Genomic DNA, 24,745 nt, shown 5'->3' with positions numbered 1-24,745 from the left:
AAAAAAAGGTAGTTTCTGATAGTTTCACTTGCCTACAAAATGCTTTTTTAAAAATTTCTAATTCTTTAAATGATATCAAAATAGGCTAAGCTATTTTATCTAAATATGATATGATATGATATGATATGATATGATATATGTGTTGAGCCTACCAAAGTGGACATGTAATTTGTAAAGTTTTATGTCTTTCTGTTGTATTCATGTTTTGTATTAACTCCAAAATAAAGAAAGAAACCCAGTCGCTCGCGGCATCAACAGAGCTGTGAAGAGAGCGCTGTCTCAGCCGGTTTCTCTCACAGATATACATGGATGTTTCATGCACAAACACACCTTTTAAACTTGACAAAAACTCTTAACAACTTAAAGTTACTGGCTGCTGTGTCTCTAATAGTGTAAAGATTATTATGTGCTATTGAAATATCAAGGAGGATTCAGAAAAGAAATAGGCTAGGCTATCACTTGTTAAATTAAAACTGCTTTACTATTTTATGCAACAGCCTTATATTTAAAAGGGAAACATGAGGGCGATCATTAGCAAAACATCCCTAGCCAATAAGATGTTTTATGGAATAGCTCTAGATAAATCTTAGAGTGATCAGCTATAGGTTTTTCTTTCCCTTATTCATTTATTTATTTATTTTGGCGCATGTTCTTGTGTGCGATCGGAATACTAGTGTAATGGCGAAAGCCATCATTACCAGACTTGGCCAATCTTCGCCTTTCATTTCACTCTGCCCAGAAGCCACAGCTGGCCCTCTGTGGCCTAAGGTATTCGGCGGGTGGAAAAATGCCAGCCGCTGGCCCCGAGGTAGCCCTGCTTTGGCCCAATCAGGCCCTGGAAGTGACAGTGGAAACGCGTCTGGCCCTGGCATGCTCGCTTTAGAGGCGATAGAGGAAAGGTGGCTAATGGGCCAACTTAGGGGCATCTCTGCTTTAATGTGTACTAAATAAAAGTCTACTTTTTACTTAAACGTTCTAAAGTCTTGAATGGTCGTGTGAATAAATAATGCAAATATTTGAAAGGAATGCAATGATAGAAATAGAAAAATAAAAATAAATGAATTGATATTTCATTCTATATGAGGCTCTTGTCATTCAAATGGGTTTTAGTTTAAATCAGAACTATTATCATCTGTGGTAAAGGTGCATGATTTAAGATCATGTTCATAAAATAAAAGGTTGAGAAAAACATAAGGAGACTAGTCTCTCACCATGGCTTTTGCTTCAGCAATGAAGAAGAGCTCCGTGAGGGCGCGATGGAGAGGAAGGAGGACCGTGATGCTGGTAGGATCTTGACACAAACCACTCTCCATAGTGGTGAAGAGCTGCCACAGCGGCCGCAGAAGCGTCAGGTCACAAGCCCTGTGTACAAGCACAACAATCAGATGCAGAGCTCATTACATTCTGAATGAGCCTGGCTTCATCATTACTCATACAGCATTTGAACTATGTGGTGGATTAAAGTTCCCCTGGCGCTGGGCAGGTGCCCATTTGCATCTGACAGCAGAGGTCCAGCTCTCCATTTCTCCATCTGATGATGATGTAACTGTGTCCAAACACCATGGAAATCATGCAAATCACCCTGACATGTGACCTTGTTGTCATGGGAACAATCAAGGCAGAAAGCCACTGTCAGATATATTATGCAAAAGCTGTGTCAATCTGGATGCTCAGCAATACAAAAGACATGAATGAATATGCCACAGCTGATATAAACCATTCAAAAAGTGCATCTGAGGAAAACCGCCAATGAGAGGAAACATTATATTGCTGTTCATCAAAAAGGTGATTAAAGGATTCGAGTTTCAGAAGTCAAAACACACTGAATTTTTAAATGATAATTCAGTAATATTTTGTGAGTGTGTTTTTGTACTTGTACCTTGACTCGTTTAGGCCTATCGTAGAGACATTATCAAAAAAATGGCAGTAGGTTACAACAAGTACCTCCATTAAAAAGTGATTCAGTAAATCTCAGTCTGTGTCCCAAATGGCACACTATACACTATGCACTTACACACTTAACAGCACAGTATATAAATATAGTGTCACCCCAAATGGAGCACTAATCCTTTTTTTACTAACTGTGAATTAGGGCTGTGCAATTAATTGAAATTGCCAAATTAGTGAAATAAATTACCAAACTGTTAAATAATACCTGCCATGAGTATAACGGCATTCACCATTGGGAGGCACTAGTATCACTCTTGTAGGACAATTTTGCTTTCACAATTGAAAATAAAGTAATCAAACGTCTGTACCTGATAGCTGCGCCCCTTCCATTACTTGAGCAAAGCCCCGTTGAGCGTGTGTGGTGCCCAACATATCTATTTTTTAATGGTTGAACAAGTGCACTGTTGCATATCCAGGTATTTATAGTGCACTTATTCTTTTTTCTGAGCTTTCAGTGTAAACACACTAATTACATTTTTTATACTACAAAATGGTGTAGAATAGTGCATAAGTGTGCGATTTGGGATGCACTCTCTCTCTTATCATTAACATGCTTGTGCCACTTGACAATATAAAAACTTTTTTCATCCTTGTAGATGAGATTTAAAGTCTCATGGTTATTTTGTTAGCGCACATTGTCATTCTTGAGGTGAACAATTAATCTATGCAAGTTATTTCAATGAAAAAAAAAGTTTGTTTTGGCAATCTTCAAAGTCTGACCATTTGCTTCTGCGTTTGGAGTGGTGATGCTTCCCTGTTCTTGTCTGTTTTATGGCTTCAGTTACAATATTGTTAACCACGCCCCTTTTACCTTTAGTTTGCCATAAGGGAATGATGCAAAAGTAAGCCCTGCCCCCAACTTAATATTCCGTTTCAGTTAGCAGTACATCAACGTATTTAAATTAAAGCCATAGCAAGTTCTGTTTTACGCAGACTTTAAGGGTTAGGACTCATAAAGGACTCCGTTATGTAATGACAGCCTAAAGTTGCATGTCCACCGAAGAGTTATTTGCGCTACCGAGTGCTTTTTTCTGTTGTTTTGGAAAGTGGAAAGTTTAAAAACTGCAAAGCAAGACGTTGGGCGTATGATTTCAGGGTTTCTGCAAGGTTTTACCAAGTCAAATTTAAGACTTTTTAAGACCAAGAAACATGAAATTTCATGTATACAGGGCTAAACATTTTTTTAATGGCGCAGCAGAAAAAAAAAAGTTATTTCTTAGCCAGATATTTTAAATAATGTTAAAACATTGGTTGTACACATACATTTGTTTCAACAATACTTTTAAAAAAATTAAATGTATGCCCAACAGACTATTATAATTTTAGCTATGAATATAGACTTGCTAAATGTTGTTTCGAGATTTATCGTTGGTGACTGGATGTGTGTTAGATTGATTGGGTCACTTTACATAAAAAGGAAATTAAGTACCATTTAAAATGATGTGAGACCTACAAGACAATATTTCAGCAAATGTAAGATTTTAAGGCAAAATTTTGTTTTTTAAGGACCTTTTTAAGGCCCAGCAGATATCCTGGTTTTACGCTTAGTGATGAAAGCTCTGCATTTTTTAAACTTTTTGACAGTTGGAGAAAGCGCACACACATGATTGTATTTAGAACAACTCATGTTTTTACAGCGCAAAAAAAAAAAGATTCAGGAAACATACCCTGCCATTTTTTTAATGATATACAACTCTTATTGACAGGTGAAAATCCGATCAACCTACCAACATTGCAGAGACTTAAGCACGTCCAATTCACATCAAATCAATTTCCAAATATGACTGAGGCATGAAACTGAACTCCATGTGATTTTTTTTCAGCGTACATCTACAGTAAGTGAGCTGCATCTACTGTGCCACATGAGGCAAAATCTAAACACGTAAATGTGGCCTTAGACACTGAAGATGTGTATTGTTTTTTTTTTTTTTCGAAGTGAGTGACATGCTTGATAATGTCCAAAAAGCTGCAAAGTGAGGGGTAGATTAGCGCACCTGAGACTTATTTAACTGGGACAAGTTGCACCTGCCGTCCACAGAGTGCAGAAGTGACCTGACAGATGCAGGCTCTGAATGGACATTCACGAAAATACTGGAACAGCTACAAAGCACTGCAGGGTAAAATGGTTGCTTTTGCTTGGTATAACGACCGCATGCAGTCAAAGCTGTTACGAAAGGTAGGAAAAAACACACCATTGGGACGGACACTGGAGGAGCCTCAGCAGCAGATGAACAGCTTTCAGGCGCTGGTTTCCAGTTTGACGACAGGCGACACCAACCTGCCACTCCCAGATGTCAGGGAGCGGGAGATGAGTGAGGGCCTGCTCATCCGCCAGCATCTGCTTCAGGATCTCAAAACCTGGAGAAACAAACATGTGCACTAATTTAAGTGAGACACTACAGGCAAAAACACTGCTTTCTCATGCTAATGTCAATTTTGAGAAGTTAGGCTTTTTATGAAGTGTTTTTTCCGCCTAATGGAAAAAAACAAACAAACCTCCAAACATCCTTCTATTGTCGCACTTTATTAATTTTTGCCTGTACATGTCAATTCAATACACACTTTTTAACAGCTGTTTTCCGAAAATTAGATTTTTCTTCCGCATTTTTGAACTAAAACTACATTTCTGAATTACGGGGGTGATGAAAACATATATACAATATTCTCTGTAAAAACACTAATGTGTAGTAAAAAAAAAATTAAACCCAACTTTTCAAAATTCTGATTTTTATGTTAGAAATGTATGCAAATAAGCGAATATTTATTTAAATAATTGATCATTTACATATTTTAACATTTTATAAAACTTATACAATAAAAGCTTAATACAAAAACTTAATACAAAAAACTTGTAATTCTTGCAGTAATCATTCAACTGTGTCTAGTCATAACTCTTAAATACCTCTAATTCACACATGGAACTGCTTTCTTTGACTTGTATACTTCTATGTAAAAACAAATGAGTTGGTGTACCATATAAATTAGGCACTGCTTGCATGGCTGGAAAACCCATTAGATATTCCATTATAGACAAATAAGACCAGAAACGGAGCACAAGTTGCAAAAGCCTATTACTTTTTTAATTAAAGGTGAACGAGGCACAGGAGAAGAATTCAAAGCAACCTGTGACCCAGTGCTACTGCTTACTAACAGTCATGATCAATCATTGATCAGCATTCTACTGCTCTGCTGTTTTCCCTTGTTTTTCAATGCATGCATGGACAGATGAATGTGCTTAAATGTTTAACGTTTAATGTTTAACATGACAAAATGTTTCAAATAGGTTGTAAGCAATACATTTTACAAGAGGAACATTTCACAAATGTTTCTTACATTTTTCATATATTGACACCCTTTTGGCTAATATTAGAGTTTGCTTATTTGGCCTATTTAGCATTTATCTCTTGGTTATTCTCATTTGGCCCATCTCTTTGACTTCATCTAATGTAATATTAATGTATTCTTACAGCATTTATAGATTTTTTTATTTTTTTTATTTTTTTGTATAATTAAATTTGTTTTTATTTGTTATATTTCTATATATCTCTTTAGCTTTGATTAATTTCAGTTCAGCTTGTGAGACTAATTTTATCAATTAATCTTTTTTCTTAAAGTTTATCATATTTCTTAACCAATATTTACTTACAGTTTTACTAAATAAGATTTATTTTAAGAGTCTAAACAATGTAATATAACATGCCTAATATTTTCTATTAATATTTGATAATAGTTTCCAAATTAATTTAGGAAAAAATAAATATTAAAGCAACACACAGTATTAGGAAAGAACAAACATAAAATGGCATTCACCTACCACAATAAGTTTTTAAAATGAAAATGCAAATGTACACATTTAAAATAACGCCAAATAATAATGTTTAATGTATATAAATCACATACACTACAGTTAAAAAGCTTAGAGTTGACTTTTTGCATTTCAAACAGAACTCTCTTTAATTACAGTGTGAGAAATAAGTATTCTTATTGGGTTTAAAGACGACTCTCATATATAGAATGAAGTCACATGCATTGCTCAGGTGTGATTTTTTTGACAGACTTCAACAGAGTATAAAAATCTTGATGGTTCTGTGGGTTTCGTCAATCCAAACTGATCTTTATTTGTATTTTCTATTGGATTCGAGTCAGGTGATAAACTGGGCCATTCTACAGCTTGATTTTCTTTCTCTGAAAGCCTTTAAGAGTTTCCTGTGTTTTGGATCTTGTCTTGCTGAAATGTCCACACTGGTTTCATCTTCATCACCCTGCTAATGTACAGTAGATGTTGGACTGAAGCAGCCAATACTCATTTACAATGATGAAGGGCAGAGGGTTGCTGAATAACTACTGAGAGATTTTAGCTGCTGTCTGGGCTTTCACTGCCTTCCTACACCTTTCTTCATGTGTTCAATATTTTTTTTTCCTGTTTTTATATACTTTTATTACATATAACTTAATTTGTAAACTGATTAGGTTTGTTTTCTTTTTTTATAAGTATTTCTTTGGTTGTCATCAACATCTGGTGGAAATTGGTAATGGCACCTTTAAAAATGTTTTCTGTGAAAAATGGTGATGTGTTCAATACTTACAGTATTTCCCCCACTGTATATTTTGCCTTTATTTCAATTAAAGAAAATAATTAAAACATTTTAGATTTAAAATATTTTCTTTAATTGAAATAAAGGCAAAATATACAGTGGTGGAAATACTGTAAGTATTGAACACATCAAAGAAATATACAATATAAAAGCTGATATTTAGCAAGATTAATCCAGAATAAATGTTAAATTCTGCATCTTTCAGTATTTAGACTGCAATCACAGAAAAAATCATAATAGTTTAACAGTAAGTGTTTGTGATGTGTGGCTTAGCATTCTTCTACAGAAAAGCAGCTCAGTGGTCATTGCCAAAACCATGCCAATCCACTCCACCGACTGCCTTAATGAATTTTAGATGTGTGATATGTGATCAGAGGGTCTGCAGGGCCATGGACTCCGCAGGAAGTTGAGTTTGTGTGGCTGTTAAAGCTTCCACATGCTGAGAGACACGGCCATGAACACCGACCCCCCACTAACTCTCACACAGATGAGCAAATGAAGCTCACAAGCCGACGTTACAAGCCCAAAACACTGGAGAAATGCAAGCGTCACGTAAAATGATGGCATTACTGTGAAGCTCACTGAATCAGGCAGGCATTTTTTTTCCCATGTCTTATTAGAGGGCATGACTCTAGAGGACAATAACCAGACATGTAGATGATGACAGCTCAGGTTGAAGATTAACGGTGGCTGGAGGACACTGAAGACAGATATTAAAAGGATAAATCTTTAAATGCATACCCGTCTGGAAACGTCCTCGATGGCCACCAGTCACAGTGAACTTGTAGCCCCATTCAGTGTTGCTCATATCTGATATAAATCTGAAGTACAGGGTGTCCCCTAGAGGAGAACGAGAAAAAATAACTCTTAACATCATGATTTTGACTTTTCAGGCAGTTCTTCACATAAAAATTAGTCTACAGCCTATCACAGACAATCTAAAAAGTCAGGGAAGATCTTGTTTCTTAAGGAGATAGTTCACCCAAAAATGAAAATGTAGTTTTAATTAACTCATTCACGATGTAGGAGAGGACATTAAATGAGATTTTAAGCAGAACCTGTGGTCCTTGGTGATTTTTTATAATGGTAGTGAATGGTGATAGGTCATTTTAGATTAAAAATAAATGCATACAAACGAGTCCAAACCAATAGCCATGGCTCCTGATGAAACACTGAGGTCTTGTAAAGCAAAATGATTGGTCCGTGCTAGAAACTGAACATTATTTACAATATTCAAGAGTTCACACTTACAGTAGTTGATGATTTATTATAAAGCATGTTTGGCATGCTGTCCCAGGAGAGAACCATGAGCTCAGAAGATCCTCAAGCTGGGGCGCTCTCCCGTTTGCAGGGCAAAAGGGGAGTTTGAGCTTAGGTAGGTCTCGAGAACTCCCCCTTTAGTCAAGGCTGATGATAGATTATAAATTGCTATATAGAGATATACAGTTGGTTAAGAGCTCTACTACTGTGCTAATTTAGATTGATCAATTGACTTATGACGCATGTTTTTGGATTGTGGGAGGAAACCGGAGAATCCGAGGGAAATCCATGCAAGCACAGAGAGAACATGTCAAATCCGCACAGAAATGTCAGCTGACCTGTAAAGGACTTGAGCCAGTGACATTGTTGCTGTGAGGCAACAGTTCTAACACTGGGCCACCGCGCCACCCTTTAAAGGAAAGGTGGAGGAGTAGGGGTGGAAGGGGGGATTCTTCAAGGCGAAGATAACTGAAGTAAAAAAAACTCTGGTTATTTATAGTGAGTTAGGAACTGATTGGTGAATCAAGCGTTAGTATTAGCGGGACCAGCCATGGTCAATCATAAACACGTGCTCCTCTCAAAATTTGTTTATAAATAAACTTCAATTGTAGTCTGTCTGCTTGGACTGGAGCTCAGATGATGCAGTTTGTTGATAGATATTGGTAATTGCGTCACCAGCACTCATGCTTTTTGTCATTAAAAGCAGCTAGACTACAATCATTCATACACCAACAACTGCAATAATGTAAAAAAAATGTTCAATTTCTTACATGGGCCGATTGTTTTGCTTTACAAGACTTCAGTATGTCATCAGGATGGCTATCGATTTGGACTTGTTTGTATGCGTTTATTTTAATCTAAAAAAACCTATAACCATTCACTGCCATTATATGAAATCCCCAATGACCACAGATGCAGGTAATCCAATATAATTTTAGGTGAACTGTCACTTTAAGTTCTGTTTAAAACGATTGACACTCTGGCAAAAGAAAAGTTATAATTAAACTAATATTTTTCTTAACAATCTCTTGACAATTATTATTTATTAAACTATCAACAATTAATTTATTTTAATTTTTTTCCCTTTAGATGTATAATAATGTGCAGAAAAAAAGAGACACTTTGAAACTTAATACAAAATCATTTATTTTCCAAATTGTATTTTAAGAAACGGCTTTAGCTGCAGGACAGAAAAGTCAATTTCAATTTAAGGTTCAAACTGATTGGTTTGCGGGCAGCAATAACTGCCACCAAAATTGTTCCTATAAATCAGATCTGCACACAATCAGGAGGAATATTTGAACTGTTTGCAAAAGGTTTCATCTCAGATGTATTCTTGAGATGTCTAATGTGAATCTTTCTATTGAGGTCATGCCAAATCATTTCAATCAAGAAGAGGTCTTGAGTGATTATGAACAATCAAACTTTCTTAAACTCACCTGGAATCTCAAAGTCAGTCCATTTCTGGTGAGACCCGCTGAACGTGTGCAGGTCCTGCAGGAAGTCACTACTGCTGGCCATCAGGAGCTCGTCACATCCTTCCTCTGTGTGGCAGCGCGAGTCAAACTTCACCGACAAGAAGATTGCACCAGGAATGTGGACCTTATCCTGAGACAACACAAAGAACGACATTGAAAGCACCTAGAAACTCAAGCAGAATTCAATGATTTACTGCACAGAAAGAAACTTGATTGTTACCTCAAAGTTAGTGTTGTTGTCATAAGGGTGCTTGGACTCACGGACTTGCACTGCCATACCAGGCTCCTCCATAAACTGGCAAGCTGTCAGTGACAGATTACCCAGCATGCTCTGGCTGCAGCCCCTCAGAACCTTCTGCAAGATCTGACAATTCCAACATTCAAAGCAAATGGGTGGTTGACAAATAGGAAGTAAAAATGCTATATATGTTATATTTATGTAGTTTGAAGTGTGATGTTTGGGAAAATATAAGGGGACATTAACTACATCAATTCCTTAACTTTTTTACTGTGGCATAAATTAATAAAAACAACTCTCACTCAAATTAAGGGAGAGCAATTTATCTTTACTGTTGGACGCTTATCTTTATATAACGCTACTTATTTTATATGCAATTATGAAGAATATTTATTTATTACGATTTCATGGACCTGTTGGATATTTTCAATAAATAAGGATGTCAAACTAAAGGAAAACAACTTTTAGGACAACTAAAATTTTAGTGATTCAAAAAAAAAGCCAAATATGTGAAAAATTCTGGGACAAATACTTTACATGGGAGCTTCAGTCATGGGATGCTTCAATAATTTAAGTTTTCAGTGGAACTGCTGATTCAAAATGAGCATATGGCGTTACACATGGAGGACATGGTTTTCTTTTTTTAGAAATGTATGGATGAAAAAAATTGATTACTAAAATAGACAGTTTTTAAATGATGCTGAGGTATTCCTAAATGCTTAACTATTTACTGCATTTTAAATGATAACCATACTAATTATATTCATTTTTGTCATATGTGACCATGAAAATGCAATGCCATGTCAACAACCCATATACTGTAATTACAAATTTGCCAGAAAATAGGTCACAACTGACAAACAGAAATGATAGCGGCATTGAGTACTGTATAAACAACATTTATTATCAATGGTGAACCTAATGAATCTTATTCTTCTATTAAAAAAATAAAAAAAAACAGTTGCATGTGGGTAATGCACTTCCATGTTTCTCTCATTTAGCACTAAACCAAAATTGTGAGTGCTTTGTGCATGCTGTGGTTGCACAGCTTTAACAGCAATATAATAAGTTACTCCATGTTAATAAAAAAGTAAGATATATTCTAAAAAAAATTGTATGTAATGTATTATTATAGGGTGACGCGGTGGCGCAGTAGGTAGTGCTTTCGCATCACAGCAAGAAGGTTGCTGGTTCGAGCCTCGGCTGGGTCAGTTGGCATTTCTGTGTGGAGTTTGCATGTTCTCCCCGTGTTCATGTGGGCTCCCTCCAGGTGCTCCGGTTTCCTCACAAGACATGTGGTACAGGTGAAAGGGTAGGCTAAAATTGTCTGTAGTGTATGTGAGTGAATGAGAGTGTATGAGTGTTTCTCAGTGATGGGTTGCGGCTGGAATGGCAGCTGCTGTGTAAAATATGTGCTGGATAAGTTGGCTGTGCATTCCGCTGTGGCGACCCCAGATTCATAAAGGGACTAAGCCGAAAAGAAAATGAATGAATGAATGTATTATTATAAATTAGGGCTTGGCTTTATGACGGTAATCCCATATTAAGATGTGTCATCTCATATCCTGACAACAACATGCGTCACAATATTATTTCAGTAAAATAAATCAATTATAGTTTATAATATCTATCTATCTATCTATCTATCTATCTATCTATCTATCTATCTATCTATCTATCTATCTATCTATCTATCTATCTATCTATCTATCTATCTATCTATCTATCTATCTATCTATCTATCTATCTATCTATCTGTCTGTCTATCTGTCTGTCTGTCTGTCTGTCTGTCTGTCTGTCTGTTCATCCATTTATCTGTCTGTAAGTCTATCTATTAGTCTGTTTAAACTTGTAGCCCCATTCAGTGTTATTTTTAATATTTTAGCCTCATTCAGTGTTATATATTGTCACATTGCATAGCCCTATTATAAATGTTTTGTTTTTTCACTTCTTACCTTCTCCCACATGGGTCTCTCCTCAAGCTGCATGAGCATGTCCAGTATGTAGGCCATGTGAGAAGCTCCACTCAACTCCAGGTCTTCTTCTCTGATGGGAGTATCAGATGGCCAATCGGCCAGCAGTGTCGCCAACACGTGCCGAGCATACAGGATAGCAATGGCCTCGTTCACCTTGAAGAGATATTGACGTACCGCCTTGTTACTGCGGGCGTCCAGCTCTTTATGCAGCAGAGCAGAGCTTTTTGTGCGCCGTTGTTTGGCATAACTCAGTTGCAGGTCACTCTCTGTGTTAGTGATGAGCTTCTGCGTGACCACATTCGTTTCTTCTGTGGCTCGTTCACACCGGGTGGGTTTAGACTGAGGGTCAAAAAACTGAATTAGTTTTGACTTTAATCACAAAGTGGATGTTAAATCTTGCACTTAGTCTTACCACACAGGGCACAATAATAATATCAGTATCTACAGCCTTTGTGCTTCTTTCATCAGAACGAGGTCTTTTAGATGGCTGCCACTTCTGCGCCAGTGTACGAATAGTCTCGTCGGTTTTTATAGCATCGCCGTCAAACCTGGGAGATGACATTTTACAGAAAATGATTATTTGAGAGAAAGTCGACGAATTACACACTTTAAAATTTAGTAATAACATTTCAACAAAAAAAAAAAACATAACTTACAAAGAACATAATTAATTGTCAGTCAAATTTTTTTGCCATAATTTTCGTTATGAACAAGTTTTTACCAACAAAAACTAGATAAAATAATAGTGATGACGACAACTATAATAAAAATATACTGACATTTTCATTGACCAATAAAAACGAGACGAGAATGTGATTGAGGGATGTTTTTTGGAAAATATCCAATCAGAATTAATCTTGGTGTACAGCAAGATCGACCAACCTTAAATAATTGGATATATGCAACTATTAAGATATAAACAATTGAAAAATAAATCACTTCTGCAATCAACTTAAAGAAGGATATATTCCTAGGGAAAATAAGCTGAATATATTTAGTTAGAAGACCTGATTTTTTTGCTATAAAAATAGAAGATGCTCAACTGATATATATATATATATATATATATATATATATATATATATATATATATATATATATATATATATATATATATATATATATATATATTAATATTATATATTATATTATATATATATATATTATATTATATATTAATATTGTATTGTGTGTTTTCCCCATGTGTATAATGAAGATGGTCATTTAAGATTATTCTGGAAGGAATTATATTATGACATGCATTCTCACCCTGGATGTAAATAGTGCTTTCATTTTAATTTACAAAAAGTATGCTATTTTTCTTTTTATAATTTAACAAAATTTGAGTACTGTGAAGTTAGTACACCTGACAATAATGTACGTAAATTGTACATCTCTTAAGGTAAGGTCACACATTGAGATTCAAAAGTACCTTGAAATGTTGTATGGTTGTACTCAATTGAGTGTTCATTTTAAGCATAACCAAAAAAAAGTTTAAAAAAATAAATAAAAAATCTTATTGTGTGATGCATGACGCACACACACACGCACACACAACAATCCAATCTAAAGCCATCAGCATGCCAGACAATCATCTCAAAATTCAGCAAAGGTAAACTCAGATCTAATTTTATTTACTCCTGTGTGTGTGCTTTCGCTGAACTGAAAGGGTAAAGCCTCTCACTGACCTTTAGAGAATTTACTCAGTTATATTGTATATTAAATGCTATTAAACCGGTCAATCGTAAAGTCATATAATCATGGCTTTCGTTTTCGTGACAAGTGGTTTCGTCACGCGTCATTTAAGCTACGGCTAAAGTTTAGCTAACTCACGCTAGGTTCAAGCTCTGTCAATGGAAAAGCTATATTCCAAATATTAATGAGACTTTTTTATTTAATTTTAAATTAGAATTTTTTGTATAAATGAATGTATACAATATTTAAATTCAATTACACTTAAATTAAACCAAATATATTTAGTCAACAAAGATTTGTGTAATTTTAGTCAATTTTATCGTTTGATATATACATGCATATCTCAATGACAATGATAATGTTTTCGTATATAAATTTGGATTCTGGTAAGAACATTTTGGAGCTCAAAATAAACTCACAATATTACTGCGAACAAATTCTAATTCTTGACTGTGTACTGTAGTGAAACGCAACTCACCTCTTCTGCACCTCCAAGAAGAAAGAGTCTGTTCTCTTCATCTGAAGCTCATACATGGCTCTCAGGATGTGCAGTGGGGCATTAAGAGCATCATGGGTAATCTAACAAGATAATATTAGAGCTCTGAATAACTCTTCCTCTACATCATCACCCCTTCATTGCATTTCAGTGAATCATCTGCCCTTAAGTTCATAATCATTGAAAAGCAATTACAACACTCAACACAACATTAAATTGCTGAGATGCAGGGTGTCTATAGGCTGACCTGGAAGCAGATCTTGGTCTCTTCGTCCAGTCCCTCCAACGGATCTGGTCTGTTTGGGTCGGCATCATCAGCACAGCAGCTGGAGTGGTCAGAGTCCTGCTCCTTCTCTCTCTCCTTCTCTCCATCTGTCTCAGTGTCCGCGTCCTCCGCCATCGAATGAATCTCTCGCTTGGAGGAATACAGCATGATGGAGAGGATCTCTAGGTCTCGCAAAAGCCACATCTTGCTGAAACCGGTACCTTTGCTACATTTTCGAACCAGGAGCTGCATGAGGCCAGAGCCTTGGAGGGCCTCCTGGGCTTGATCCACACCATGCTTCTGCAAGACATAGAGGTCACCATTTTTTTGGTATAATTAATCAATTGGTTAAACACATTAAAGGTGCAGTATGTCATTTTGACATCCAGTGGTTGAACTAGGTATTGCAGTTCTGCTTCAAAAGAAACTCAAGTGCAGGTTGCCAGATTGACGACACCAATAGGCACAAGCCTGATCATGCCTATAGGATGCCTTAGGACTGATTAAAGTCCTGTTCAAATTAAAAGCAACAGCTTGAATGCCATTTTACGTGAAATTTATTGCCATACTGCTGAAAGAAGCAGCAGATCATTCACATCAGATCTTGAAAATAAAATAAACCATTTGAAATGGAACTTTAGAGCTTTGACTCAATGCAAGCCAACACATATCAGTGATTCAGCATCTAAATTTAATAATGTTAAAGAGGTTTAATATGCATTTATTAGATGTATTGTAAACCTTACCATTTCGTTAGAGTGCAGTAAGTGCACTATTATGTGAATCTGAATGGCTGTATTTAAATTTCTGTCGTGTTTCCTCTGGTAGGAGGAAAATTGCTTATTACTGCAAATCTCATAATCTAACATGTTGTTAAGACACAATGTTAAAATGTAACCAGCTCACCTTTTAATTATGCTCATAATATTTATATTATTTTCTAATTAATAACCTCATGTGTAACTCTGAATCTGTTTCTCATTTTAGATTCTGATACTGTCCACCAGAGGTCACATTTCGGTCGCGGACACACACTTTTAGAGCCCTCCTGACTAAATGATTCAAATACGCTGTTTTCCACCAAGACAACCCAGGATGCTGAAATATAATTGGCTAAACAGGCATTAAGTGGATTAAAGGGACCAAAACTAAGACAGCTGTTCCAGCACGGAGCAGACATTTTCAAAGCAGAATATCTAACTTGAGCATTGTTTTTCAGATAAACAAGAATGTTTCCTTGTCATGTTTCTTCAATATCTGCAAACATATTATAATATTTTTATGCTTTAGAAGAGTCAAAAATGTACATACAGCACCTTTAGGGATCACACTGGAGCCACAAAATATGTATTAACTGCAATTCTTTACAACAGTCCCTCAAACCACTATGTTTTAGTCTAGTTTTTAATAATAATAAACATTTAATAATTTTATAAAACACAATTTTTTAGAATTCACAATATACAGTGTAAGTGTACAGTGCAAAAGCAAAACGGCTGTTATCATTTAAAAAACAAACGATACCTAGCGATAACTAACAAACACCAAAAAACTAAATAAACCACCAATCAAACAATCTATTCAGTATTTCAAGACAGTGGAACCAATATAAAAGCATTAAATGGCCATTTACATTGACAACTGTACTGAAATCATTCTGACAGCTAAGTCTAACAAAAACTGTGTTTACATGAACAATAAATAATTTAACAATTGGGCTGATGTGTGTGTTTCTATGTCTCAAGCTTGATTACAAATCTGATCTTCTGGTATGCGTATACTGCACGAATATACCGACTTTTTTGCTAGTTACACATATTATTCTACAACCATCAATTTTTATTCGCTAATATTTAAATATTTTTGCTCCTAATAAGTAGACAACAAGCACATGAATCTTTGTGCTTACATTTATTATGCAATAAAATAAGGATCAAGCTCAATTGGAACGATTGACGCACTTCCATGAAGGTTTTTAGTCTAGTTGAGCAGTCAATCCAATTACCAAAGGATTATTTGGTTTCCTTTGAACATAGCCAGTGTGTGTATAAATAAAATGAATGTTCTGAAATGTGTCTGTGCATATATTTAATGTGTAATCAGTGTGTTAAGAGTGTATATGCAAGGTTTATTATTAAAGGGATAGTTCACCCAAAAATAAAAATTCTGTCATCATTTACTCACCCTTTGCTTGTTTAAAACCATTATGATTTTCTTTCGTCTGTTGGACACAAAATACAAAGTTTTGAAGAAAGCTGGAAACCTGTAACCATTGACTTGGTTCGACTATGGAAGCCAATGGTTACAATGGTTTCCAGCTTTCATCAAAATATCTTCTTTGGTGTTCAACATCATAAAAGTATGGGAACACTTGAGGGAGAGTAACAGCGAGCAAAATTTGTTATTTGGGTGAACTACCGTTTTAAGCTATAATTATTGCATTAATTATTACAAATATTTATAAATTTGTAATTATTGGTATAGATTGATACATTAACATTCTGATTTCTCCAACGCTAAAGGTGTATAGTGAATTTAAAATGAAATACTTAAATAAAGAAAAAAATACCTTTAAAGTGTTGTAGAGTCCTTTAAGAGCAAGAGAGAGCACCCAGGTGGCTTCCACAGCGTCCTGTGCACTGCTCTCTACCCCTGTCTGGAGCAGGAAACTCACAATGGAGGTAAAGTTCTTCAGGTAGTGGCTCAGGTGTGCTGAGTTCGGAGACACAGCCTGACCCTCGTGAGACTCTGAATCATTCCTGCTGCTACTCTCATGGGCTTGGACTAACTGGTAGTCTTTCACTGAGGGAAATAATATAGACATCAAGTGTTGCATTAATACACTTTCTTATTATTGCTTGATTTGCCATTCAAGTGACATAAGTTATAGGTGTTTCGGGAAAAAAGCTGTAACGCTGGGTTAGACTAGATCGGAATCAAATGTTATCTCCCAATCATGACTTTCTCATTATTTATTAATTTTATTCACTTTGTTGCAGAGGCACTATTGGTTAAATGCCAGCAAAGTAGAAAACGGAAGCAATTAAACAGAAAGCGGAAGTATTTCTGCGTTCTGGAGGTAATAAAAAGTTGATGACAACAACATTGCCATAGCAAACTGTGAGATATGTAAACTTTTTTTAAAAGGATTGCCTGCCAGGTATTTTCAGTTAAATTTTGTTTTTATATTCGATTTTCTTATATATATTTATTGAGTACTATGAAAGTCCAAAGGTGAGGAATTGATGTCATTTATTACTTGTTAGTAATTTATTAATAATTAATTAATTGATTTAAAAAGGAGTAATGTAAAGACAGTCATGCGTTCCCTTTGGGTTTGGTGCAAACTCAAATAAAGAATTCATTAAATGAGGGCAGAAAGTGAAAATTTAAAAGATATTAGTCACATAAATTTACTCACCATTTACTTATACTCAAGTGGTTCCAGAACTTTAACTTAACTCTTGACAAAAGATGTTTTTTTAAGAAAGTTGAAACCTGACTGACACTGATTGACCATTCGATTGACAACCCCAGTTATATACTATAAAGTATTTTTCAATAATTAATAGTTTATATATATTTCTTTTTTACATTTTAAATTACATTCGCAAAAATTCACTCAGGAATATGTGATTATTTTTTCACACTTTTTTTAAAACTTCAGAGCAAATGTTTGATTAAAACATTTACAAATCTAAACACACTTTTGAAAAAACTAATGATTACAGGTAGAGCATAAAAACAATACTATAAAGCACTATACTAGGAAGTCAACCACTTGAGGGTGACTAAATTGCTAGTTAGCTTTAGATTTGGATTAAGTGGACGGTGAAAAAAATACAGAATTTTTATAAACAGCAAAAATTAGTCCAAGGCAAAGAAAAAATGTGTAAAAAATATTAAAAAGCCTTTATTCACAGTGCTAATCAAGCAAAAGCCATTTAAAAAAAGACTTTTTACTATTTTTTCCACATTTTTGAGTGCCTTGAACCGACAATTGCCGTTTTTTCTGATGAATCCCTTGCCCAAAAAGCACCAACACATTAATTAAGCTACCCCTGAGCACTTTTTGTTTGATTTTCGACAGGATGCTTTCATGTTTTAAAAGACGTCTTTATCAAAATCTGAAAAAAATGACCATTATAATCAACAATGCTACATGTTTTCAGTGGATGACTGACAGAACTGAAATTTGAAAAACAGTTTGAACACACAAAAAACATGGATTATTTTTTTTAAGCACATGACTGTTTTACTACTGAGAAATGAGCATTGTGGCCAAATATTTGCTCTGTTATCTTTAAAGCCTTAGAAGCCAGTATGTTTACTCAAGATGCGCAAAAAATGGGCAACACAAGTGTAAAGCACCAACACCCTTCATAAATGAAGGTGTGTTTATGTATCTATGACAGTCATGGGATTTTAAACTCAATGGCAGTGCCGGTATTTTTACAGCTGAGACTATCTGACAGATGAGTGTGACCTGCTGACAGCTCTTATCACACCTGTTCTCCTCTTGCGAGTCTTGACGTCCACCACAGCAGCTCGGTTCTTCTCTGTGAAGTGTTTGAGCAGAATCATGTTGTGTTGTTCATTGGCGTTATCGATGAACACAGCCTGAGTGCCCATACACAGCACCTACAATCAGGGTTAAAACAAGAGTTAGGAATGATGATAATCCAGGGTTAAGCACAGTGTGAAAAGGCTTATCAAGTATCAATGGTTTTATCGTACCTCAGGGAAGCCCACGAGCACCAGCAGTGTGAAGAGGTTTGTTCTCTTGAGATGTTGTGGTAGTTGCAGGATGCAGTGGTCAGTGAAAGATGCCAAAACAGTGCACCACTGGGAGGAAACATTTAGGTTTCGTAGGATGTCCGCCACTGAGCAGGCCCAGTCCAGACCAATACGACTGTAATAATAAAAGGCAGAAGATGACCACAATCATTTAAATGGGGCATATGTACACAAACTTTTAATTTCAGTCAGCAAGCCCAACAAACTAGTAAAATATTATGTACTGCTATCACAACAAGACTAATACAATCAGCTAATAAAACTATTATGCACAATTAAATGCATTCTTTCTAATGAATGACTTCGAATATTAAACTCCAACACAAAACAAAACAATACTAAGCCTCTTTAACACATTAATTACGTGCTATATGGTCAGTTTTACAATTTGTAAGCACGAATTAGCTCAATCTCCCTATTCAAATCAAACGCATCCTTTTTTAACCATATGTTGAACATCCCATCACACCATACCTGTCCAGACACACAGCTCCCAGACTAAAAAGCAATTGTGTGGTCTTCCAGCCAGCGACATCAAGTGCTGCTCCATCACCAAGGTTAAGCAGCTCAAATTTGTCCGTCAGAGCCTCGGTCACAGCTGCATCAGCCTCCGCAGGACAGATCCTCAACAGAAGCTGTCCCAGAAGACCCAGGGTCAGGTGATACGTCTCATTCAGACAGCCAGCGTTGGAGATCACCACTCTGAACAGCAGAGGCAGGATGGGGCTCAGGCTGGACAATGACAGCGGGCTGCCCTATAGCACATTCATTACATGTATATTAGTATAAGGTTATACAGAGGTATAATATGAATGAGAGACAAAACAGATTTCAGGTTATATGTTAAACTTTTTTTTAACTATTGTCTAACTATTCTGAGAGCTTGTTTTTACCGGTTTGGTTGCAGGTAACATGGCTGCCAGCAATCCCAGAATCCTCTCCCTGGAGCATTCGGCGAACACATGCTCCTGCAGAGGCCCCCGGGCTGTCTTTTCCTCCTGTTCTTTATATGCATCCAAGTTCTCTGAGGTAGGAGATGTGATGGTGTCTCCACTTGATTCAGAACCTAAAACCGAAGAAAAATAAAAAATAAAAATCCATAAACTGCGAAATACAAATATGTACATAATATATACAGTTATCAGCATAAACAGAGTACTATATATACAGGAATCAGAGAGTAAAATTCAATACCTTTTAGGACCTTTTTACAACTCTTTACATACCTTTTAGGAACATATAACCACTTTTCAACCGGAAAACAAGATATTTTAACTTACAGTATTTTTACTAAATATTAATGTAAGAAAATAATCCAAAACTAAAACATTATTAATATACTAAATATGATCTATATAATCTAGCTAATTCAGCAGGTTGGGGCCTATAATACTGCTGAAATAATGGTATTGCTTTGGTTACTGCAGTAAACAAAGCAGCATGCTGTCAAATCTAGTGGGATTTAATTGATTTCATAAACTACACAGCATCCTGATAACATACAACCATACATTGCATAATCAATAATGAAATCAAATGTAATACCTTGCAAAATATTGTAGAATTTAAGTCTTTTTAATACTTTAAGAACCTTAAATTTCTCTACATTTTTCTTTCAACTTTTAATACTTTAAGACGTACCTTATCTGAAAGCTAAATTAATAAGCTTTCTATAAATGTAGATTTGTTAATATACAAAGCAATCTGGCAACAGAGGTGCAACTACTAAAACTCTAGAATTTGAGGGTTCAAACAAATCTCAATATTGAGAAAATTAACCTTAAAGCTTTTAAGTTATTATAATGCATATTACTAAACAAACAACAACAACAATTAAAAATCTAATGATTTTTGGCATAAAAGAAAAATGTCATTTTGACTCATGCAGTGTATTTTTGGATGTTATATCCATTTAAACCCATTCAACATTAGACGACCTCAAGATCTAATTTTTCCTTGATTTATTTTGATTCAATAATGGTTGAATGGCCTTTAAGACTAAACGAAGCCCACAGTTTCAGCTAAATATGTTATTTTAATGTTATACTGAAGAGAAAAGTCACTTACAGTTTAGATGAGGATAAATTAAAGGTGCTGTATATGCAAGTTTGACACCCAGTTGTTGAACTAGGTATTGCATTCCTGGATCAAAACAAACGCAAGCACAGGTAGCCAGATTAAGAACCAACAGGAGCGAGTCTGACGATCGAGCCTAAAGCCTGACTTAAATCGTGTTCTAAATAAAAGCAACGGTACATGATGGGATGGTTTTTCCATTTTAAAAGGAGTTTTCTTCTAACCTCTTTTGTTTTAACACCTCAAATTTATATATTAGAAGTGTCTTCTATTTCTTGCAGCTGATCAACAGGACAAACTGACAGTGCTGTTTACCTCAGGTACACCTTATGTGCTTTGTTCAGTGTTAAATGCAAACAATGTGAGTTTAAATGCCATTTTACTTGACGTGTACTACTGAAAGCAGCAGCAGATTTACCTCAGATCTTGACAATATGTATATCAGCATGTACATTTAATATTGTTAAAAAGGATTAATATGTATTAATAAGGTTGTAAACATTATCATTTCGTGAGTGAGTGCATATGCTGTGCTTCCGAATGGCAGTATTTAAATAACGCTATTCACACAGGCGAGGACGTTACGGAATTTTTCCAGAAAAGACCGTTCACACATCCATTCCAAAATACCGGTAAATTGTGACATCATTCACCACAAATGAGTTTTAAACGGCTGCGCTTGAATTTGTAAACATTTGACTACATTACAAACTCTGTGGATGATCAGTATTGTGAACAACTTCAATGAAAAAATATAGAGAAACACTTTTGCATGTCGAGATGTTCATAATATGTGGTAATTTCCCGGAAAGGTCTGTATGTGTGAAAGGGGCTAATGTCATGTTTCCTCCGGTCGTCTTCCTCACGTAGAGTGCTGTTAGGATACAGGGTTACAATGTAACCTGCTTACCTAATGTTTACACTCATAATATTTTTTTATCAATTGCTAATTTATAACCTTATGTGGAACTTTGAATCTGCGTCTCATTTCGGAGTCTGCTACTGTCCATCGAAGGTCGCATTTCAGTCATGGACACATGCTATGAGAGCCTTTCTAAATGAATGATGAATGAATGAATGAACGAATGACATAAGCGGTTTTCCCACAAAGGCAACCCCGGGTGCTGGAATATAATTGGCTAAACTGGCAGTGGGCAGGTTAAACTAACCAAAACAAAGACAGACATTCCAGCAAGGAAAACACATTTTTAAAGCAGAATATTGGACTTCAGCATTGTTTTTCAGATAAACAAGAATGTTCACTTAGCTAGCATGTTTCTTAAATATCTCCAAATATATTATGGTATTTTTATGCTTTAGAAGAGTCAAAATCTTACGTACAGCACCTTTAAAAGCATCCTCATTTTTATGTGAACCATCCATTTACAGAAAAATAAGAGAGCTCACCTCTGACTCCAGGGGACAGTGTGTCTTCACTTGACACTGAGGGAGTCTGACTAGCACAGGATGAGTCTGAGGTGTCCTGAGAGACCAGCTTTCTTCTCCTCTTCTCATCACCTTCTCCTCCTCCCTAAAGAGAGATTATTTTTTGAGAAGGATATTTATGAATCTTTATACATAGACCTTTAAGGCCAAGCACACTTTTTCTGACTGCAGTCAAGGGATGTATTAGTAATGTTTGTTTGTGCAGTGACTGACTCTGTCTCTGGGCAGTGGAGGCGAGCAGATGGCTGTTGTGCTGCTGGGTAGTGAAGAGGTGTCTGTGCTGCTGATGTCCTGAGATGAACCTGCCGTCGCAGGACAGAGCTCACTCACTGTGGCCGATTCGTTTGAAGAAAGCAGAGACAACAGAGCAGAGGCTCGCAAACCTACAGAAAACAACAGCATGCAGGACTTAACGCAATAATGGCACATCTCTTTAACTGCGACATTACTGAGGATGCTTACGTGATAAAAATCAATTTATTGAATAACCTAATGTCCCAGTTCACATGCTCAGTTCCAGTTCACATTTTCATTATTTGGGTGAACTAACTCTTTAAGCACATTCCTGTAAATGCCCTCATTGACTTCCTATACAAATGTGTTGATTACCTTTCCCAGTCTGTCCCTTCAGCAGGCACTCTTTGATGATGTCGAAGCACTGGGTCTGCAGAGCACTAGCATTACCCAGGGTGACATCATCCAGAGACTCTCCATCCTGTGCTTTCTCGCTGATCAGCTCAGAGGTGAACAGGGCGAGAGCGGCAAAAAGAAGCCAGGAGTAGTTATGGATGTAGGGCTGGATGAGTCTGTGGCGGTCACTGATGCGGATGGTGACCATTGGGTATACAGTGATGCGGTGGGTGGGTAAATGGCTGGAGACACAGAGAAAGAAAAAAAAAATCAATGAACATGATGTTTATTATTAATAAATTAATAAAAGGGGGTTTCAAGCATCAAAATCATGTGTAAATGAGTTGTTTACTTTTTACAGTTACTTTTGTTCTAGGGAGTTTTTTAAGCAACAAAACTACTAGACATTTTCATCATAAATTATAGTAGACACAAACTAAATCTGTTTTGTATGCTTTGGCAAGTGTCCTTATTTATATCAAGGTTTCTGCAGGTTTCACCAAGTTAAATCTAAGACTTTTTAAGACATTTTCAAGACCATTATAAAATCAATTTTAGACTTATACAGGGCTAAATGCTAAAAATTTGTTTTGAATATCCCAATAAAAAAATATTTTTACTAAATTTATCAAAAATATTAAAATTTAATAATACAATAATAATAATTTAGCTTGAATTTTTTTCATTTCCAAATATATCCATTCACAAACCCTATAACCCTTACTAAATATAGAACAAAATATGGCTTTAAATTACTTCAGTCTACATTAATAAAAATTTTATGTAGGTCAGGTCAGTAGCCGCAGCAGTAAATAAATGGAGAACCTTTAAGCAAATGTTAATGTGAGGAAAGTAATTAAATGCAATTTCAAAATAAAAAGTTAAAAGTTTGACTGAAATAGATTGTTGGCGATTGCATGGGTGTTAATGGCTAGATTGGGTAGCTATACATGAACAAAAGAAAATTAAGACCTGTTAAAAAGATTTAAGACCTATAACACAACATTTCAGTAGATTTAAGACTTTTAAATGCCTAAAATTTAGCTTTTGAGATTTAAGGAATTATAAGACCCTGCCAATACCCTGATAAACACACAAAACAAATATTTTAAAATTGATCAAAATTTTTGTTCTCCTTTACTATTATTTAATAATGATTAGTCTGTTTAATTCTTTGTCTCTGAACATTATTTTAGACCTCTGTGCTTTTTTTCTTCTTCTTCGAATTTACACAACATATTTAATTACTTTGAACTTTAAAAATATTTCCAGATTTCCAGAAAAAGAATTTCCAGATGTTTTGTTGAAAATGTTGCTTGCTCTAAACAGTGGGATGAGTGTCGATGATCAAAGACGTAACTTTAAATATTAGTATTTATAAACAATGCATTCTAGGGCTGCACAATGTTGGACAAATCTGACATTGTGATATTTGGTTTTGCTGTGATATATATATATTTATTTAAAAATAAATAAAAAAATATATAATAATATCTTTATCTAATCTAATCCTGCGATGTGACTATTGTAGAGATGCATATATTGTGATATCCATGCCCTAAGGATATAGTGTTCAGCCCTAATGCATCCATTCACAATGGCATGTTGCTTCTTAACTTGGCTTGGTTGAACAATTAAACTCAATTTGAGTGAACTGGTTGACATTAGCACTTAAATTTTGTAAATCTAAATATCTGCATAAAGACAAACCCAGTATTTCTGGTTTAAAATAATAATAAACAAGATTATTCTAAAATTCAAAGTCTGCCAGAAGTATGTTTTCATTTTTTGTGTGTATTACCTGTCTGGGTATTTCTTGGCATTGTAACAGCCAAAGCAGAGA

The 24,745-nt window shown here is 35.5% G+C and overlaps 1 protein-coding gene across 1 annotated transcript in view; it reads right to left on the bottom strand.

The window, feature by feature from the left end:
* The window catches only part of zzef1 (zinc finger, ZZ-type with EF hand domain 1), a 73,101-nt gene that overhangs the window by 13,486 nt on the left and 34,870 nt on the right, over window positions 1–24,745 (bottom strand). The window contains exons 35-52 of the mRNA XM_009301579.4: window positions 24,704–24,745; window positions 22,882–23,144; window positions 22,486–22,655; window positions 22,234–22,357; window positions 19,644–19,816; window positions 19,225–19,505; window positions 18,691–18,865; window positions 18,462–18,594; window positions 16,523–16,755; window positions 13,936–14,253; window positions 13,671–13,771; window positions 11,910–12,045; window positions 11,477–11,836; window positions 9,504–9,647; window positions 9,245–9,413; window positions 7,287–7,385; window positions 4,143–4,308; window positions 1,212–1,362 (exon numbers count right to left, since the gene is read on the bottom strand). The exon at window positions 24,704–24,745 is cut by the window's right edge and continues 124 nt beyond it. Of these exons, the coding sequence (XP_009299854.1) occupies window positions 1,212–1,362; window positions 4,143–4,308; window positions 7,287–7,385; window positions 9,245–9,413; window positions 9,504–9,647; window positions 11,477–11,836; window positions 11,910–12,045; window positions 13,671–13,771; window positions 13,936–14,253; window positions 16,523–16,755; window positions 18,462–18,594; window positions 18,691–18,865; window positions 19,225–19,505; window positions 19,644–19,816; window positions 22,234–22,357; window positions 22,486–22,655; window positions 22,882–23,144; window positions 24,704–24,745 (3,238 nt within the window). The remainder of the gene's footprint in view (window positions 1–1,211; window positions 1,363–4,142; window positions 4,309–7,286; window positions 7,386–9,244; window positions 9,414–9,503; window positions 9,648–11,476; window positions 11,837–11,909; window positions 12,046–13,670; window positions 13,772–13,935; window positions 14,254–16,522; window positions 16,756–18,461; window positions 18,595–18,690; window positions 18,866–19,224; window positions 19,506–19,643; window positions 19,817–22,233; window positions 22,358–22,485; window positions 22,656–22,881; window positions 23,145–24,703) is intronic.

This window comes from Danio rerio, chromosome 5, assembly GCF_049306965.1.
Source record: "Danio rerio strain Tuebingen ecotype United States chromosome 5, GRCz12tu, whole genome shotgun sequence".
NCBI lineage: Eukaryota > Metazoa > Chordata > Actinopteri > Cypriniformes > Danionidae > Danio > Danio rerio.
The sequence above is the reverse complement of the archived record's forward strand: the minus strand, read 5'-3'. Positions and strand labels throughout refer to the sequence as shown.